Source organism: Sitophilus oryzae, unplaced genomic scaffold, assembly GCF_002938485.1.
Source record: "Sitophilus oryzae breed Bouriz unplaced genomic scaffold, Soryzae_2.0 scaffold_1297_pilon_pilon, whole genome shotgun sequence".
Taxonomy (NCBI): Eukaryota; Metazoa; Arthropoda; class Insecta; order Coleoptera; family Curculionidae; genus Sitophilus; species Sitophilus oryzae.
Genome location: NW_022145945.1, coordinates 11920181 through 11942328, shown reverse-complemented (window position 1 = coordinate 11942328; position 22148 = coordinate 11920181). Strand labels below are relative to the sequence as shown.

General features: G+C 33.6%; 1 protein-coding gene across 2 annotated transcripts in view; it reads right to left on the bottom strand.

Moving 5' to 3' along the window:
- Positions 1 to 22148, bottom strand: part of LOC115874794 (protein C-ets-1) — a 408685-nt gene that overhangs the window by 68501 nt on the left and 318036 nt on the right. For both annotated transcript variants that reach the window (XM_030890076.1, XM_030890077.1), the window contains 2 exons: positions 18847 to 19047; positions 17995 to 18201 (listed from right to left, as the gene is read on the bottom strand). In XM_030890076.1, coding sequence (XP_030745936.1) covers positions 17995 to 18201; positions 18847 to 19047 — 408 coding nt within the window. The remainder of the gene's footprint in view (positions 1 to 17994; positions 18202 to 18846; positions 19048 to 22148) is intronic.

Below are 22148 nucleotides of genomic sequence, written 5' to 3'. Positions count from 1 at the left end.
TAATTTATGCCATATACTAACATACCAAATCTCGATTTTTTATCTGAAAAAATAAAAAAGTTATAGGGGTGAGTCACTTTTCAGACGCACCCGGTATACATATTTTAAATTATCATGAAGTCTATCTGTAGTTATAAAGTTTTTAAAAAATAATTCAGACGTCCAAGTTATAAAAATCGTTTATGGAATTACTCTGTGATAATCATCTATTGAAAATTTCTACGTGGCCAGAAATACTGTTTCATATTTGGTAGAAGCAAAAAGAAGCGTCAATTTAGTCGGCTAGTTGAACGTCATTGGACATGTAAATGATCTCACGCATTTTATTATTGGAGTGTCCTTTGCGTATAGCATGACACACGGAATACTGATTTGGACGGTTGATATTGGTCGAGTAATTTTAAATCGTTCAAATATACAAGTTGTATATTTCTTTTTTAACATAAAACCACAAACATAATAAACACAATAAATAAAATTAAAAAAATATTTTCGTAAGTATAGTAAAACTACAACGAATTCGTAAAATAGTTAAATGAACCATTTAATATCGCTTTTAAAATTTAAATATGCTTTCATTCGCCACCCAGTAGGTTCGACAAATAAAGAAACTCATCTGGATCAACCCCTGCCACCTCAAGAGGGTAAGACTATCGGGTTACCCCCTCCTGTCCCAAAGAAATGGGTAAAATGGCGCACGTGTTAAACTTCTGTCGTGAAGAAGAAGGGGATCATAGGTGCCCTAGTGTTTTCTATGGAAGGAACGGAAATGGGTGGGTACCCATCGAGGTAACAACGCTGTAGGGAGACTTGGGTAATGCACATTGCGATGGGTTGCACGATATACACATGCCCGATGCCATTGGTCTGGGACTGTGAAGGTACAATCGATGCAATAAAGGTAGATAAGATATTAGGGGAGTTTAAGGGTAAGAAGACAGCAGATGATCTCGTGAACGGGTTGGGCAGGGTTGAATTTGCATTTCGAGGCGTATTGTAACGGTTAATTGTTGTCAGTTGAGAATAACTGTTCCCTTGTACAAATACCGTAAGTTTCATATTTATATGTGTTTAGACTATAATAGACTGAAAAAATCAAGCTTGGTTAAAAAAAATGAGTAACACTCAATACATAAATGTTGACAACTTAGCTGGGTATTTCGCCAAAGAAACAAAAAACTAATAAATTAAAATAGCTATTGTTGCAAAATGCCACTGGGTTAGAATCTCAATGGCCCCCTACTTGTATAAAAATGAATATACAGGGTGTTTCAAAAAACATGTGTTATATCTCGTGGATAGATTACTCACGTAAAAATAAGATTTATTTTTTTTTATCAACATTAGGTCCGATATATTGCTTTGTTTCGTAGCTACAGGGTGTTAAAGTCTTAATCATCTTTCGATTTATTATCATTTTCTTCCATGTACTTTTAGTGATTCGAATGAAATTTTAAGTGTAAAAGTTACTATAACTGCTATATATTTTAATGCTAAGAAAGTGTCGATAAATTCATCAGGAATATTATCCAAAAAAAAACACGTAAGTACGCCACTGACTTTTTATATTTTGATATCAAAATTGTGTAGGCCTTTTAATACTTACCAATTAAAATAACTAATTTTAGAAAGATTTAATATCCTGTAACTCTAAAAAAAATCTCTTGATATTTTGTCGAATTCGGCCTACTTGATGAGATAAACGAAATTTTATTAATCACAATTAGTAAAATTAAAATAAAAATAAAATTAACAAATTATATATTTTACCTAATTCATTATTAAATATTATTACTACCTTATTATATTATTACTATCAGTTATTATTATTATTAGTCCAACCTACAGCAATTTCAAATAAAAAAATCATGGTATTTAAGATAATTACAAAAAAACTAATTTTAAAAAGTTTTAACATCCCTATAACTCTAAAAATATGTATTTCCATATCTATGTTTATAGGAACTTTTTTTCAAATTTTTTGATGAGGAATCAATAAGTACAGATGTAAAACTTTCAAAAGTTATTGATTTTAAAATTTTTTAAAGGTTGCATTAAATAGTTATTATTACTATTAGTCCAACCTACAGCAATTTCAAATAAAAAAAATAATGGTATTTAAGATAATTACAAAAAAACTAATTTTAAAAAGTTTTAACATCCCGTAACTCTAAAACTATGCATTTCCATATCTATGACATTGAACACCCTATATGTATAAAAATTATATATCTCTGCTCTTCTTTTTTGGTGAAAACAAGATGAGGCTGCTTTGTTTCTTGTATAAAAAACTTTTTGGAGACCCAAGACTCATTAAAAAGATTAGGAGTTGATAATAGCCCAAATATTTCTGACGTTCTTTCACCAAACAGCCAAACACCAGTAAGCCCTCTGCTTCGAAACGAAATTTGGCTACAAATTCAAGCAACAAGCAACTTATGACTTGTTTAAGCCAATCTCTAAGTGGATAACGATTTTTGAAGCTAACGGGTCATCAATCTAAAAGTTTTTACCTGCTTTTTGGAAATAAGGTCTATATTATCTAGCAAAATATCAAATTCATCCATTGCTAGGTCCGAAAACAAGAAAATGTGGGCAATTCTAATAAAACGGGCAAGCAAATGTTTAAGACCTGCTTATCTTTCTGCCTATCTATTATAACCAAATCTACACGGCCAAAATTTAACTGAGGCTGAAAATTAAATTGCAACGGAATTTATCTATGAAACTGCAAGGCATTATCCGAAGTATTTTTCACAAGTAGATCTCATTATGGAAGCACTGACCAGCACAATACAAAATAAGGGGTGATATTTTTGCTAAAGAATTCGTAATTTCCAACGAGAAATCTATGTCTAGACCGGTGGGTAGGAATTTGCTCCAGCTCTAAAATAAGTATGTTGGCTATCGAAAATTTAAATTTATCATCGTAAACAGCCGCAACCGAAAGAACCTTTAGTACTTATGGATTTGTTCATCGGCCAAGAAGGAACAAAGTACCGTGGAAAGAGCCGGAAAACTTACTTATACTGCCCATAATTATAATTTACTAAATGGAGAAGAACATCTTCTTAGATGTTCTTTTCTACCAATCTTTTGGTAGAGGCTGCTGAGAAAGGAATGGAAGAAGAAGTTATCGATTTCGAACTAACAGACGTTACTCAATTAACGGAAGAGAAAGAATGCCCATATGACAAGATTGAGGATGATTTACCATTATCCACTCTATTACGTACTATAACATAGGCAACTATGATTCTGACTAGCTTAAAAAACGTGCTTTGAAATAATTATATTTTGAATATTATTATTTAAAAAGCTTTTTTTATAAATTACCAATGTTACCGTAATATTACTGATTTATAAATTACCGGTAATTTTACCTCACTAGTTGTCTAGTTGTGGGTTTAACTAACAGGTGGGTTTAACTAACAACTTTTTCACCTTATAAAAACTATTCTAAATCTACTCCAGCTGGTTTTCAGAAAAATAAATCGCTACAAAGATATTACATACAGTCAATAGTTATTATATGAATATGATATTACTTTTTTAACGCAGCTGATGTCTACTTAACGAATGACAAGTAGTTAGGTTCTATTGTTTCGACGAAGAAGGCCTCCTCGATCTCGACAGCCTTCGTCACTGTCGCTCATTCTCAAATCGAGTCGGACATTTGTTTCAATTATCTCGTAATTAAGTTAAACTGGTAAATAACACCCAGCACTCAATTGTAAACAGACAGCGACGCGTCCAGATAAGAAGGCTACGGCTAACAGGACACAGGACCGGCTTTAAATCAATTCCATAAGTTTTTGGGGTCATATTATGTTATACCATACGACTGAAAATAAAAGATGTCACACTTAGTTTTGGAAATGAAGATCGCTGTCACTTTAAACGTAAAAATGTACCTATGATGAATGTCATGGATGACACGGATTGTCATTTGCAAGCCAACTTGATACAGTTTTTTTATTAAAAGCTTTGACATATTACTTACTTAATGCCATTAATCGCTGACGAGTATTAATTATTTGACACGCATCAGAAGATGGTTACGCAAGGCATTTTCTTTTATCAGCTTTTTTGTGACTGACAAGCCCGGTACGTGATGTTATCTCTCTTTCGCACTCCGGACATTCAAAAATCTCATTACTTGGTTGCCTCTTTACTTTTTGGTTGTCGTGGTTAACTGCATGAGTTCATAATTCTTCTTCATTGTGTTCTATTGTGCGCTGCATCCTCCCACTGATTCTACATACTTATCCCCTTTAAGTTTTCATGGAAAATATCCTTGTATCTTTTGAATTGTCCACCCGGTTTCCTCTTACCGTCTACAAGCTCACAGTAAAGAAGAGATTTCGGTAGGCGGTTTTCTTGCACCCTGCATAAGTGGCCAACCCATCTTAAGCGGGATTTAATAATCATGACTTCAGCGCTCTCGCAGCTAGCTTTTTAAAGGACTGATACGTTTGAGACATGGTGGTACCATTTGATTCTTAAAGGCGGGCGGCCACTGCCAACGAAACTAACCTAAGCCAAGCGAAGATAAGACTTGTAAAAATCAGCTTGCATACTTTTAAATGCATCAGCGGCCACTTGAGCGAAACTAAACGAAAATATATGAACGAAGATTCAAATCGTAGTTTAGTTTCGCTCGTTTTAGTTCGTGACAGGTGCCAGCGAATTTTTCGCAGCGATTAATTCTATGATAGCAGAGACGCAATACGAAAACGCAGCTAACTTAGTTGACAGCAAAAATTGTTCCCAGTGGCCGATGAAACTTATTTTCGTTTAGTTACTGTTATATTCTTAGCTTAGTTTAGTTTCGTTCGCAGTGGCCGCCTGCCTTAACAGTTGTCTTAAGGTGTCTCTGTTGCAACTTGTTTAATGCGTTCGTGTGCCGGCGGTACGGCCCCAGGTTTCGCTTCCATAATAGCTTACTTCGGGTTTTTCTTATTACCGATTCTTAACCGTCCTAGAACTGTGATACGCCTGCGCAGAAGGAAATATGAAGAAATTATTTCATTTGCGCATGCGCTGCAGAGTTCTAGGACGGTTCAGAATCGGTAATGACAAGAACCCGAACAAAGCTAATATAACATAGTGGGGATTATTACTGCTCGGTACACAGCAAGTTTCGTTTTTGTGCACAAGTTATGATTGTAGAAACCCCCCTTTTAAACTGTGTTTTTTTTAATTGGGTTAAGACCGAAAAAAAACTGAACAGAAGTCCTTTGTTTTAAATTAGTCTACGTTTCGCAAAATTTATTTGCATCTTCAGGACAATTTAAATCTGGACTTTCTTTGTCATTTTCATTATACGGATGGCATAGATTGGAGTAGTGGATATTTCTTTTTTATTTGACAAATAACACACGTACATTTAAAAAAAAATAACCTAACCTAACATCCATATACAAAAATATCACAAAAATTTTTCAAACGATGCAGCAATGCAGATACACCATACATAGACATTATTTAGAGAGCAACCTGTCTTTTAATTTCCAGAATGCTCTCAAGGCACTGCAAATTCTGTGCTGAATTTCAGTGTCGATATTGGCCTTTTCTGAAATCAAACTGTCCAGGTAATTGAATTCCGCTACATATTCCAAAAGTTCATCTCCGATTTTTATAGCACTGTTATGATTTTTCGGAGGAGTGCACATGATTTTAGTTTTATCGATGTTCAGCTTAAGGCCCGAAGTCAGCGTATGCCCAGGTATATGTGGTCAGCATTTCTTGTAATTGCAGTAACGTTTTTGCAACTAGAGCGCAGTCATCATCGTATTGAAGTTCTGTGATAGTAAGTAATAAACAAAAACGTGACGGCTCTGTATTTAAAAATGTTTCCAAACTTCTTAAATTTGACCAGTACAAACCGAAAGAAATAGAATGATTCCGTCCCTGTCATCAATCCGTCTACGAAAATAAAATCGTATTTGTTCGACACCGAGAAAGATAAAACTTATCTCAGCTGACCAATTGGTGTTTGAAACGTCCTTTATCTGACAATTGTTAGTGGAAAACAATGTCCTTTGCAGCGCGTTTCGAATGGTGAGTATATTTAAACCGAACGGTTATGAATGCGTTAAAAATACATTAGTTTGACAGTTTTACGATAAAGATTTTTAACTATTATCTTCTAAATTCTGAGAAGAAATTGTTTCTTTCGTTTTCATATTAAATTTTCAAGGAATAAACATAAAAACTTATTGCTAAATTTAATAGCAATATTACTTAAAACCAAATCTTCAATATGAATAGCAAGACTTTAAGGAGAAAAGATCATTGAATGTGCAGGAATATAATTACAATATATTGAATATTTTATTTGGTATAACAGAAAATGTAACGTGTGAGAAAATTAGTTAGATTTAGATTTAAGTAGATATTTTACTTTATAAATTTTATTTATTGTTTATTCTTAGATAAACCTATCTTGAATTGTTACGCGTTTTTTGTTAGTTAGACAAATTTGTTTATGAACAAAAAGTTTGTTTCCGTTTTTGATTATACTGCAGTGGAATTTGCAAAAAATAACTTTCAAATTTTTTAGATTTTTTTTTCAGCGGTGAAAACCAGCATTTTTTCAGAAATGACCCCAATATAAAGACATAATTTATAACAGCATTTAGAAAATATCTTAGAACGAACCTCTACATATTACAGCCATCCTCAATCCAAAATAGTCGGAAACCATTGAACTAAATTCCACTTATAACACGACAGATTCTAGGTGTAAAGCCGGATAATAACTGATCACAGACGTCAACACAGGAAGGAACACGTCTAAAAAACAAACACCCAAGGAATATTGCGAAGAATATTGCAAAAATAAAGAAGAAGAGGCAAAAATAATGGACAGCCAACATTGGCATTGTTACCTATTAAACGGACCATGTCATTGCTGCAATCCTGACTTATCTGACTTTCACTATCGGGCTCATCCTTCACCCTTGCTTGCTTTTTGGTTTCGATTTGACCCACTTTTTTCCTGCCAAGTCTTTGTTTCAAGTTTTTATAAATAAACAAATAGGTTTTATATGTAATTATTGCATAAAATGAATTTAAGTCAAGGTAATGCGCTTTTATTTGCAAAAAAATATTTAAAAAACGTTGGCTTGGAAATGATCCGATAGATGACATTCTCCATATATTTTTACATATAAAATGACAGTGATCTTAATTTCATATCGTATGGTATAACCTCTTGAAATCAATTTACTATATACCTTAAGGTAGCTTAACAACAAACTTGCAAAAGGAGAAATATACCGTTTATTTCTAATTAAGAATAAAAGACAGTAAACTGAATATACCGGGTGGTGCTCTAGACAGTAAACTGAATATATCGTCGTTGGAACCATAGGAAAACTCGTGCAAATTTTAAATTGTCCAAATATTGACTCCCCTGTTGATTTTATGGCGAAGTCGTTCTTAGGGTTTTTAAAGGTCTGTGGTCTGTGTATGGTAAAAATACATGCCAAACTTGAACAACTTTAGACAAGCCAGTTTTTCTAATTTAAGAAAAACTGCATCTATTTCTGAATTAAAACTGAACAAGTAACAACGCAAAACCTGGATAATGTCAACATACCTTAAGTTGTCAACCTATGATTTTACCATTGTCAAATGTAATCATAGATAAATGAAATGTAATTTGTTGTGCTATTATACTAGTACCTACGGTTGGTATCCCCAAAATGCATTTTTGTAATTTAAAACATGTTAGAATAAGGCAAAAGTCTAAATCAATTAGGATATTGATTGATATTAATATATTACTCTAGAGTATTAGGATTATGTACCTGTAAATTCAACAATTTCCGAATTATGAACGAAAATTTGTTATTATTCCCGTATTATTAATTCCCGTTAAACGAAAATTTTGTAATTTCCAGACTTGATATAATCTCATTTTATACATCTATAAATGCTAACTTAAAAACTAATGTCAAATATTATCAAGTATCACAGTTTCCGCAGAATGGCATTGTTAAACGAAACCAAACATATCAAAATTAATTAAATCGAATTGTTTGAGTGATGTGTTTAAGTAAATAACTCGGAAACGGTTGGTTTGAGGTACTTTGTGTGTATTTCAATTTTTGCTTAGAATTGAAGGAAGAACCGAAATTTGCAATAAAATACAGGGGATTCCATTTAAAAAAATGAAACTTTGATGTGCCACGACTTTATCACTGACCCTGTATACTTTTACGTAAATTTATTACCCGCTAATCCATCCATATCCATCCTCCATACATATATAAAAGCTCAAAGGGTTTTTTGCAGAGGTTTTTTGTTACATCCATCCCGCCGAAACCCCTTCACCAATCTTGATGATTTTTTTTTTAAACGAAAGACATATATGTCTAGATTTTTTATGAAGTATTTTTATATCGGTTAATCACTATTTTTTTATGTAAAACGGATAAATATTAAAACATACCTGAAAAACACCTACACACAATACCTCCAGAAAAAAAAATATTTGTCATTGTCAGTGGTGTGTCAGTTAGATACCGCCAGTTTTAGATACATAAATATTATAGCACAAAGGTTCGTTTAAATGACATTAGTGATTAAACGAATTAGCTACGTAAAGCGATTTTAGGAAATTCATCCTTTTAGAGTGTAAAACTATGTTGAACAATTTGTTGTATGAAAATTCCTTACTATCTAATCTAGAAGAACGAAATTCTACAAAAAGAATTAGAAGATATTTTTGAAATTCATCAACCAAATGGGTAAAGTTTTAAAAATTTAATAAAGTTAATAAAACTTCGTGACCTCCGGATTACACAAAAAAATTTGCACAAAGGATCATTTAAAAGACATGAGTTAATTATTTGGACAAAGCGAAATTTTGAAATTCATACCCTTAGGGAGTAGAATAGGGAATGAAATTTTGCAGTAAAAAATAAAAGAAAATGCATTACTATAACATCTAGAAGTATAAAATTTTATACAAGGGTTTATTTAGTAACATCAATAATATGAACGAAATATTTCTTCCCAAAATCAGCCTTCTAGGAATAAAAAATAACGTATAAAGAGTGTATGAGTGCTCTTGAAAAATAAAAAAAAATCAAGGGAGTATATCAAGAAAAGCGACAATTGAAAACTTCAAATATTCGGTTGAAAACTGTATATGTCAGAGCTATTTATTTTAGTAATACAGTTTATATGGGACCATATTACTCTTAACTACTTATTGCCAAGCGAGCTACTCGTATGTCCGTTCTGATGCCATTTGCTACTACGTACCTTTGCGAGGCAGGGTTCTCGGTTCTGGTCTCAATAAAAACAAAAAGTCGCAACCGATTGAACGTCGCAGATGATATGCGCCTTGCCTTGTCGAAGATAACCCCACAATTTAACGTTCTCATTGAGGCTAAACATCCTTCTCACTAATTTACTAGTGTACGTGTAATAAATCTACTTATATCAAGTTTTGATATTTATTTTTGTTTTTATTTTTCATGTAAAACTGCGTTTAGTATCAAGTAAAATCAAGGGCTCAAGCAAATATTTTTATTTCAACTTAACTATTGTTGCTTTGCACATAATAGGAACAACATTAAAACAAAAATATATAAAAAATATACAGAAATTCTAAAAAAACAAACAGAACTTCTAAAAAATAAACAGGAATTCTAAAAAATAAACAGAAATTCTAAAAAATATACAGAAATTCTAAAAAATAAACGAAAATTCTATGAAATAATCAGGAATTCTAAGAAATAAACGGAAATTCAAAAAAATAAACAGATATTCTAAAACTAACAACAAACAAATTTATATTTGATTTATTAATTTTATTAATGGTAAATCATCGACAGATTCGTTTGTTCAGAGTCAGAATCAATTGATACTGTTTCTGACAAAGTCTTTGGTACATTTGAATTGTCCCAGATCCAATCAATGTTATCTTTTTTTTGTTTTTTTCTTTCTGATTATTGAGTTTTATTTTTTTATAAATATCATGATATATATCAAGGTATAAATATCATGATATATATCAATGATATATATCCGATATATATCATCGATATATATCATGCCAACCCTGAAAATAACTTGGTTATTTTGGAGTTATTTGAACCGGTAAAGAGAAAATGTTTCTTTTATCGAGATCTACCAGCCCTGAAAATATTTGCTCTTATTCAAGACTCGCCCTGTATAATACTAATAATAACTTTCATATGAAATACGAGTAGCTAAAACTGTTAAAAACATAGTTTAAATAGTGCATTTGGAGCTAGTATGCCCAGCTCTATCTATAAAGAGTTAAACAATCATTTTTAAATCAATGCATGAACGATTCGAGGTGTAACGCGAATGTAGTCGCGGGAAAAAGCTAGTAGATATTTAAAACCATATAACTTTAATATTTAACTTTTTGGGGTACCCCTTATATTTTACCTAATAATCAACCGTTCCCATACATATCAGCGACCCTGCATACATATATGTTTGATAACCCTTTCTAACGCTGACTAAAAAAACAGCAAACAGGAAGACGCGAGATTGCTTAACAGTCAGTCTGTTGACGTAACGACGTAAAAAAAGAAAAAAAAACAATCCTCCGGCACCTCCAATTAAATCGATCGTTCCATTAATTCGGACAGCTAGAAATAGTAGTACCTCGGTCGATTCATAAAAGCTATTAGCGTCGCAGCGGAGAACCAGTACGCGGCTGAAGAGAAAAAGTACCTTCATTCGCATTCAGAAGCTGGTACCGGCCACTTCCTGTCTCCGGCCGCGTTCGATCAATCATTCATGAAATTAACCGAGATTTCGGTTGGCCAGTTACGTAACTTTCGATTCAATGGCTATGTTCATAAGTACGACTTATTTGGTGATTGTATAAGAGAGATAAGGAGGAGACTCCCGTGGAGATCGGACAGATATTTTTTTGCTTCTGAATACAATTTTTTTAATTTAATTGTTTGCTAACATGAATCAGAAGTTATTAAGGATGGGAAAATATTAAAACACGTCGATAGAAATGTACAGGGTGGGTCAAATTCGACGCTTTTAAATGGAAACACCCTTTTCTATAGGAGATAGACGAAAACTAATATCGGTGTCTGGAGGTCAATTTTCATCAAAAACATGATGGTGAAAACCGCACATCAATATCTGTTACCGTTTCGGAGTTACGGGGTGTGTTTCAAAAATGTGCATTTTTAACAAATCGATGTAACTTTTTTACTATGGAAAATTTTGTATTTCTATGAAAACATTTCCAAAGCACCTTTTTACGTAGAATTTAATGGTTTAAGTATAATTTTTTTAAAATTAATAAATTAAGAGTTATCAACAGAAAAATAGATTTTTTATTTGGGACACCCTCTATATTTTTAATTAACTGAAAATAATTTAAAATTACCTTTCCAAAAATATAGCACACTTGATATTTTGTTATAATCCCCTTCGAAATACAGAATTTTTAAAAGTTCGCCACTTTGAACTAGTAGGCTTTGGACCACTTGTTGATGATATGCCCTTAATGGAACTCGAAAACATATTTTTCCAACAAGACGACGCACCGCCTCTGAACGTTGAAGTTATCAGCAAATTTTTGCAGCCAATTTCAAGAATAATTGAATAGCTAACCAAGATCCCAGCCGTTGGCCGTTGAGGCCGCCTGACTTAGCGCCCATGGATCTAATCCTATGGATATATCTGCGGAAGAATAAAGGTTCCTTATTCTTCCGTATAATCTAGACAAGAATTAGAAATACTTAGCAGGTATGAGAGGGTATCTTTCACCCCCACTGAATTAATGAATTCCGCGAGAAATGTTCAAAAACTGTCCCGTCTGTCCATAACAGAAGACGGTCGATATGTCGAACATCTGTAGCAAAATCTCATGTCTTGGTTTGCTATTTTTATTGTTATTAGATATAGTTTAAATGTGTTGATGTTGGTTAAATATACTTTAAATTGTTATAAAATTCTGCATCTCTCATATTTTTTTTGCATTACAGCCGGTGCCGTTCAAAGCCTACTTATTTAAAGGGGGTGAATTTTTATATACTCTATATCTCGAAGAGGAATCGAGCAAAATATCAAGTGTGTTATATTTTTGGAAAGGTAATTTTAAATTCTTTTCAATAAATTAAAAATATACAGGGTGTCCCATATAAAAAATAATTTTTTTTGTTGATAATTCTTAAATTATTAATTTTACAAAAATTATACTTAAACCATTAAATTCTACGTAAAAAGGTGCTTTGGAAATGTTTTCATAAAAATACAAAATTTTCCATAGCAAAAAAGTTACAGCGATTTGTTAAAAATGCATATTTTTGAAAAACACCTCGTAACTCCGAAACAGTAACAGATATCGATATGCGGTTTTCACCATCATGTTTTTGACGAAAATTGAACTCCAGACACCGATATTAGTTTTTGTCTATCTCTTATAGAAAAGGGTGTTTCCATTTAAAAGCGTCGAATTTGACCCACCCTGTACATGGTGTCCCACTAAGAATAGCTCTTGGCTGTATCTCGTGAAGTACTAGCCGTAGGGCCTGCGAAAAAAATATTTGTAACTAAAGATGCTATTAGAAATTGCTGGAAATTATTTTCAAGTTTGTAGAACGGCCGCTAGAGGGCGCAACTGCTATGGAAAATATGAAAAAGGAGTTTTTACACGATTTTGCCTAGATAACGGGTGCTATAAATGATAGCTTCATAATCTTCAGTAAATTTTGAATATTTTTTATTAGAATCATTTTCCACTATTTGCTAAAATAAAGTGGTGGGGGAAGGTTAGATCTGTTTTTATTTAAATATTAATAACTCCGGACTGGATGAACGGAATCCAACAAACGGGGACTAGTATATTATACTGTATAAACAATAATAATAAGCTATTGAATGTAGACGCTTGGTTTCGTTGTCTTACAATTTAACAAACATTGCGCGTTTTTTTCAAAAAAAAAATAAATGTGATAGTATATGTAATTTTAGCTCATAGTAAAGAGTAATAAAAACTTATAAAGTCAGCGAAAACCGCATCTTGATATCCTCTTTCAAACCGAAGATATTAGGAAAATTATAATAAATACGAAAAAATAAGCCCTTAATTACCTTACTTTTATAACATGGTTACAATAACCCTCTTGATTATGACTATTCTAAGTATATAAAATTATATTACAACCTTCTTAAGGCCAACTGGCAGTAAGCGCCATTAAAAAATAAAGAAGAGTACAGGCTAAGTAAATGACGCCTAAAGGCTTAACCTAGCCAAAATTATTATTGTCATGCCTTTTTTTTCGATAACAATTTTCTAAGATCGGGGAAGTTAGCAACTCATTGAAAGCAGGAATTATTAAATACGATCCTGCTTGGGCTGCTACAAACCTGCTGTGTCCTGCTTCAAATCCCAACCCAGCCACACCTACCAATTTTGAGCTCTAATTATTTTTATTTTGGTTGCGAACTTCCCAGTTGGCAACACATGAGAAGCAGGATCGCCAAAACTGGTTCCTGCTTGCGCTGCCATACTCCTGTTGCATCCTGCTCTAAATTTCATCCCAGCAACACTTGCTGTTTTTAAGATACAGCAAGTTTAAGTCTGATTGGTGACGTCACACATAGCAACACAATAAAAGTATGATGGCTGAAACAAGTTCCTGCTTTGGCTGCTATAATCCTGTGTCATCCTGCTTCAAACCCTATACCAGTCACTCTTATCGTTTTTGAAATACAGCAAATTTCGTTTTGATTACTGGAAATCGGGAATTGGAGTTTTGATTGTTTGAGTTTGAATTGGACTGTAAAAGATCAAATATAAAATGCTTCTAATGATTCCTTTCACAACGAGACTGCCAGTAAATTACGTAAGAATACCGATGGGCTCATTGGGGATGTGAACTGGAAAAAAAACATTAAACAAATATATATGCAAAAATAAAATTTTTATTAAACAAAAAACTAAAAAAACTATAAATCACGAAAGATGACCATCACGTGACAATTTTACTGTTTATCAAAAACAATCGATACCGCCAATTCAAATGTGTTAGATAGAGACAAAAACAAACAATCCAAAAGCCGCGGTAAATACACACATATACATACATACATTGCAAATCAAATAAAAGCTTTTAAAAACATTTTTAAAAACAAGCTTTTATTTAAATGCTCTAAAAAGAAGAAAATAAGTTTCTGTAACACTTTTACTATCAACTTTTTTTTTCTTAGATCTCATTACACAATTTATATAATATAAAAGCTTGTTGCTGACTTGTCCGCTAGGGCACGGAACGAAACGTAAAAAACAAAAGTTTAAGGATACATTGACCGTCAGAAATACTTACGTTTCTCTAAAAAAAACACACAAATCACACTTGTGAGAACTATGAATTCAAATTCATAGTAGAAAACTGGAAAATTTGAGGTTATGGTTCGCGGGTACGTTAAGGCGCTTTCGAATGTCACACTAAAAACTCTAAAGTTACTCCTGAGAACACTGAACCTGCCTAATTTTGTTCAACTGTTCGGAATAAATATTTATGGCTTGGAAGCTTATACATATTTTAGGCAATTAAAGCAAAAAAATAGCAGCTTAAGCTGAAACTTATCAAGTTAAAAAAATAATTCCTAATCTTAATAATGTGCGAGTGATTACCAGGAATCGATTCGTTCTATTTTAAAAACTACAAGAGTGGCTGGAACGGGGTTTGAAGCAGGATAAGGCAGGATTATAGCAGCCAAAGCAGAAACTTCAGCCATCCTGCTTTTATTGTGCTGCTATGTGTGACGTCACCAATCAGACTTAAACTTGCTGTATCTTAAAAACAGCAAGTGTTGCTGGGATGAGATTTAGAGCAGGATGCAACAGGGGTATAGCAGCGCAAGCAGGAACCAGTTTTGGCGATCCTGCTTCTCATGTGTTGCCAACTGGGAAGTTAGCAACCAAAATAAAAGTAACTATAGTTCAAAATTGGTAGGTGTGGCTGGGTTGGGATTTGAAGCAGGATTGTAGCAGCCCAAGCAGGATCGTCTTTTATAATTCCTGCTTTCAATGAGTTGCTAACTTCCCCGATCTAATTCTCTATTTGACCGAGGTCACAGCCGAACTGCTAATGAATCCACCGTTTCTGCAGACTAGCTTCTTACAAATGGGATTGGCTACAGTAAGATCGTTACAAATCTATAAAACGTTACTCAAAGTGAATTTTCTTTCACGGTTTACTGAATCTTCTTCTAATACCCTTATGCTAATTAGGTTTCCATTTTAATTACTGTTTGTAACGGACGATGATTCATCGCCGATTAAAACCTCTCTTCTTTTTCTTCTTCTTGTTTCAAACCTAAACGAATAATTTATTTAACGATGCGTGAAACTGGGCCTTAATATTCGGAGTAATTATCGAGGTGCCAACCGAAAAAACGTTAGTTAGATAGTAGTCTAGCCTCGATAACGTTCTGCCAAAGAAACAAAGACCCCTAGATGTGTATGCAATGCGTTAAGTTGGCCTAAATGAGGTAATAGGGACTTTCGCGTTCAAATGGCGTGACTGACATCAGATTGTGCAATTTTCTGATTTTTTAAAAATGTTTTGAAGCCATAGGTTGTCGATTGAAGGTACTCTTTTGATATTACATATGAAGGGTCCAAGGGAAAAGCATAATAACTGCCATTTTACTAATTTTACAGGAGACGTCTGGTAGTTATCAGATTCTTTTCCTGTATTCTATATTTTTATTAGGCATATATCATACTAGCGTGTACCAGCGACTTCGTTCGCGTCGAATTAATCATTTGTAATGGCGATGATAAAGCAAAGCAAGAATTTCCATTAACATACAAACTGAATAAAATTTTCTCACATTTATGTCAGCATGAGAAAAAAACAATATGGCGATATTATTATATAACTTGGTAATATTTGAGGGGTAGTTTCATCTCGTTGGAATTTGACTTTCGAAAAATCCGTTTGCCATAAATAAGCTTTTTACGTCAAGCAGTTTAAGCAGAATCGTGGTTAAGAAATTACCCAACTTTTTGGAACACCCTGTATGATTTTTTAAAAAATTTCAAAATATGGAAAAAACCAAATTAATTATGCTTGTCCAAGCGTTTTCCCGAAAGACTTATAACCGTTTTTTAAATAACAAACATTGTAATATTTGAGGGGCGTTATCGCCCCCTTGGAATTTGAGATTTGAGAAACCCCTCCTTATCGAACCTCCACACCCCACAGTCAATCCCAAACCAAGCCAAAAATCAGCTTTAAACGTCAAGCAGTTTAAGCAGAATCGTGATTACTCAATGGTCATATTTTATGAAACACCTTGTATAAATTTATAAAAAATCTTAAAATATGTAGAACAACAAAATAAAATATACGTGTTTAAGCGTTTTTTTCGAAAAACTCACCGGTTTTTAAATAAAAAATATTTTAATATTTCAGGGATATTTTCACCCCCTTAGAATTCGAGTTTCGAAAAATCCCTTCTTATCGAACCTCTACACCCCAAAGTCAATCTGTTTTCCAAAAACCAGCTTTTTACGTCAAGCGCTTTAAGCAGGATCGTGATTAATCAATGACCAGATTTTTCGAAACACCCAGTATACATTTTTAAAAAATCTAAAAATATGTAAAAAAATAAAATAAAATATACGTGTTTAAGCGTTTTTTCGGACACTTGACCGTTTTTTAAATAACAAATATTGTAATATTTGAGGGGCGTTTTCGCTCTCTTGGAATTTGAGATTCGAGAAACCCCTCCTTATCGAACCTCTACACCCTACAGTCAATCCGTTTGCCAAAAATCAGCTTTAAACGTCAAGCAGTAAGCAGAATCGTGATTACTCAATGGTCATATTTTATGAAACACCCTGAATAAATTTATAAAAAATCTTAAAATATGTAAAACAACAAAATAAAATATACGTGTTTAAGAGTTTTTCCGAAAAACTCACCGGTTTTTAAATAAAAAATATTTTAATATTTGAGGGATAGTTTCACTCCTTTAGAATTCGAGTTTCGAAAAATCCCTTCTTATCGAACCTCTACACCCTAAAGTCAATCTGTTTTCCAAAAATCAGCTTTTTACCTCAAGCGCTTTAAGCAGGATCGTGATTAATCAATGACCAGATTTTTCGAAACACCCTGTATATATTTAAAAAAATCTTAAAATATGTAAGAAAACAAAATAAAATATACGTGTTTAAGCGTTTTTTCGGAAACTTGACCGTTTTTTAAATAAAAAATATTGTAATATTTGAAGGGTGGTTTGGAAGGGTCTCTTGGAACTGAAATTTCGAAAAATCCCTTCTTATCGAACCTCTACACCCTAGAATCAATCTATACATTTTGCAGGACCTGGACCCATCATATTACATTTTCGCAAAATCACCAGATTTTGAGTCAACCAATGCCCGACGCAGGCTGGGCATAGAAAAATGACGGGCACATTAGTAATTTTTACATAAAAAAGTCAGAATAAGCTTCAGAAAACATTTCTTTGGGCGAAAATTCAAAAAATATATATCACTTTTTTGTTAAAAAAAAACAAAAAGAACACTACAACTTAAAAAAACATAATGGAATCTATAAAATATTTATTATGCCGGTATTTTTCGGGTGAATTAATCCTTTTTAAGTATAGATTATTTCTTATTTTTTTATCAAAATTTCGCCGGCCCCTGTAATACTACATTTTGTAATTACAATACATGTTAAAGAAGGTAGTACTCGTATTTGCAACAGAGAAAGGCTTCCTGTTCTCAGCAGGATTGACTAGTGGAGTATGAGAGTAGTCGTTGTACTACTGAGGTACTACTGAATTCCTAGAACGTACACTGTCGATAATAAAATGCATTTTTATAAGTATATATTCAAAAATTCTTCTCTATATAACTTCGCTTTAACAGACAGTTTTCTGTTCCATTTTTTAAAACTTAAAATTTTAGACATGTTAGTGTTGAAATAAAAATTTGTCGAAACTTACCGTCGTGAAGGAAATTATTGTTGGTATGTTGCGTAGGGGCACTGCCGTGATTGGGAGGTGGTGTATTAGCAACAGAGACAGGCTTCCTGTCCTCAGCAGGGTTAACTACTGGAGTCTGGGAATAATCGATGTATTGGGGGATATCCGGAACACACACGTTTTCATACAGCGGATTTAACGTGTTTGTCAGCCTTTCGCGTTCTATATCTGAAATATTGAGGTGTATTGTTTAAAATTTACATTAACGACAAAGATTTATTGTACTCAAATAATGTTTCCTTAATTATAGAGAGTTTCCAGAACTTATAGAGTAGGAAAAGTGGCAATGGGGACTCAAGTAGAAAAGTAACAATGTAGTAGGAAAAATAACAATGGAGTATATCAATTCTTGCATTTGTCGATAGAAAGCCGGAGAGGTATCGAAAAAAAAATGTCTTGGCTGAGGAATATCAGACGGTGGACATACGGGGTTACGTTACACGATGTACAGTTGTAGTGGACAGGGGACACGATGTACAGTTGTATCAGACAGTGCGGACATGGTTACACGATGAGTTTTTATAGTTACACCGCCAGGAATAGAGAAACAATGGAAAATATTATCGAATGTAATACCACAAGATGTTTCGGGATTACCGAATAATACTTTTACCTGACACGAAATGCGTTACCCGGCAACATTACGACTCCGAAGGAGGAGTAGTGTAATATCAACTATTTATCAGTTAGTTAGTTTGGATTTCTTATTGCGACAAAAAATTAACCTATTTACAGATGAGTTCTGATTTACAGCCTCTTTACAGGTTGTCTTTTGATTGGCAACTGGTACATTGTAACATGACTGGTACCTACCTCGTTGGAGTAATTCTAGGTGCTCCCAAAGGATGTCCCCCACAAAAGCTGGCGCACGAGCGGCAAAAGCATCTTTGCCCATAACACAGATGTCTTTGCCTTTCATGCGAAAGTGATGGAGGGGGATATTCTCTAAAGAGAATTCCTTGGCCGCCCATTGGAGCCAATGGGCCACGTGGTTTTCGGTCCACTGTCTGGGATCTGCAAAGAAAAAAATAATTTGTTAAAATCAACTAAAGTTTAAAAGTTTAATATAAAAAAGATGTCAAAAATAAATGAAAATAAGCAAATATGGAATAGTATCTCTAATATGGAATACCGCCATTTCCCGGAAACGAATAGCCTAATCAAATAAAAATGGTCAAGTGCGAGTCGGACTCGCGTACGAAGGGTTCCGTAACATTCATTATCTATACAACATTAGACACTATATATTATTATAAACTTTTTTTCCGATTTAACTGAAATTTTGAATGCGCGTATAAGTAATTTAAAAAAAATGAAGAAACACATTACTAAAAATTGTATTAATCAATAATAAATATGTAAAAAGAAAAAATAAAAAAAAACGATTAAAAAAAGTCGCCTTGACTAGGATTCCAAACTGCCTTACTACGGCTCCAACGTCATAGCAGCGTAAAGTCCTAACGCTTTAACCAAGCGGCCACCGAGGACTTGAAAGAATTTTTATTTATAAACATTTATTTAATTCTGTTTTTAGTATTTGTTCTTATAGCGGCAACATAGATACATTATCTGTAAAAATTTCAACTGTCTAGCTATAACGGTTCATAAGATAGACCTTTGTGACAGACGGACGGACGGACGGACAGCGAAGTCTTAGTAATAGTGTACCCGTTTTTACCCTTTGGGTACGGAACCCTAAAAAGACATTGATTTTTAATCTCTTTCCATCATTATACTCACGTGCAGGTTATTAAAGCGCATTGTCATTCAAACGGGCTTTGAGGCCACGGCGAGAGTGTTTTCTTTCAGCGCTATGAGATAAGTTTTTAAGGTACTCAGAAAGTAAGTATTTCTTGATACGTGATTGCAAATTGCAATAGTCCAAGAAAATAGGCCTCGAAATTTCGGAGAAACGGCAAGGATTACAAAAAAAGTTCAAATAAAAGTTGTAGAGCATCAAATTTTACATAAAAATGATCTCTATACTTTTTTTGCTCAAATCAAAATTAATCGAGATAGGGTGGCTAGATCAAATTGTCATATCCTGCAGTAACATCCAGTTCTAAAGATGCCAATATACGAGACAATTACTGAAAGTAAATCAAAGGAATGATAACAAAATTATATGTGCACGCCCAGTTAAATCATCAAAAAAATCTTTAACTCTTTTAGCGTCAATGTGAAGAATATTTTTTTCAAATCCTCAGGCCCAGTCCAACCCTAATTGGCATAAATATTATACACACAACCAAACTTATATGGAATCACTCCTTATTTCTGACTAAATTTCTTGCAAGGATAAAAATTGGTATACGACTTTCAGATAAGGCTTTTTGTTGTAAATAAACATGATAATAAAGAATAAACGACTGCTGAGATTTATTTTCTTTTGAATTTTGTTTTCAGTAGTAAAATCACGATTGTCCGGTAATTTTCATTCGATCCAAAAAATAAAAAAATGCCTTATGTTGGATTAACAGATGTATAGAGGGGAAGAATTATTGCTCTCACCGAACAAGGAATGCTCCAAAGAGACGTAGCAGAGATAGTAGGCGTTACCCAGGGTGTTGTATCGAAAACATATGCAAGGTACTTGGAATTATGAACACACAAGGATAGGCCCAGACAAAGTCGTCAAAGAGTCACAACTGAACAACAAGACCGCCTTGTGGGCCAAATTGCTAGAATAAATCCCAATGTTTCTCATCCAGAGCTACAAAGATAACTTCTGGCAGCTACAGATATGAACGTTTTAGTTGAAACCATAACAAAAAGGCTGATTTTTTTATTGCTATATGGATTATTTTTCATTAAAAGTCATTGGTAAGGACTGAGTTTTATTCATAAACAACATTTTCATACGTCTCAAAAATTATGAAAAATAATAGATGATGCCATATAAGTTTGGTTGTGTGTGTATTATGGTACTGGCCCTGGCCGTGCTACTAATATTACGTGCTGTCTATTTTCAATGTACTAACAAGAAGAGTAACGATGAAACGAAGAGAGAGGGGGGATACGTTGTCGCCCACAAACCGGAAGTGATCGACTAGGCACGAGCTGCGTGGAACGCGCGGGTTAGGGGCGGAGGAGGAGAGGTATATCCGGCGCTATTGAAAGGCAAGAACGCGTAACGTTGCAGCATCCGGTAAATGGTCCATATCTGATGACGGGTTGCTATGATGTTCACCTGCCCTCTTCGCGTTTGTTTTATTTAATTGTTTTATGCAATTTTATAGCAATAAACAAGGTTTATACTTGGGATGAAATAGATTTTTTATCGACATTCCTGCATTTATCTTCCTTTTTAGTTGAGAATTTCATTCAATGTACCGGGTGCGTCTCAAAAGTGGCTCACCTCTATAACGTTTTTATTTTTTCCAATAAAACAACGAGATATGGCATGTTAGCATATGACATAAATTAGGATTGATTGACGTATTCAGTTTTTTTCGGTCACTTTCTGTTTCACGGAAATGACAACTTTTGATTTTTAATTAGCACCCTCGGTATTTTTTACTCTATTCGATAGAAAATGACACTCGGAATAAATTCATATAATTTTTTTTATATGAATTAGTTAAATTTTATAAAAAATAAATATTTTTGTGTTTATACAAGGTTGTTCACCACATACGACATGGAGTATTGTAGCTAAACGATTAGATTATTACAAACTGTAAGTTTTGGGTTCGTTGAAAAACCATTAGAGCTACAATTAAACAATAATTTTACAAGATACTTCTTCTTCATGTACCAGTAGAGGGAGATGGCCGATTCTGCATCAGGAGGAGCAAGGAGCCGGAAGTGACGTAAATCGCCTAAGAACATGTAAAATAGGCTAATAAACAAGAATAAACTGGGGTTTGAATCACTTTGAACCGCTTTTGAACTGCTTTGAACCGCTTTTTATCTTAAAACAACAGACCTGTTTATTTTTTGTTCCAACCCGTTTATTTCTATTTTAAAGCGGTCGTTTCTTGTTCAAACCTGTTTATTCTTGTTTATTAGACTATTTTACATGTTCTTAGGCGATTTACGTCACTTCCGGCTCCTTGCTCCTCCTGATGCAGAATCGGCCATCTCCCTCTACTGCCGTTAACTCATATTCCACC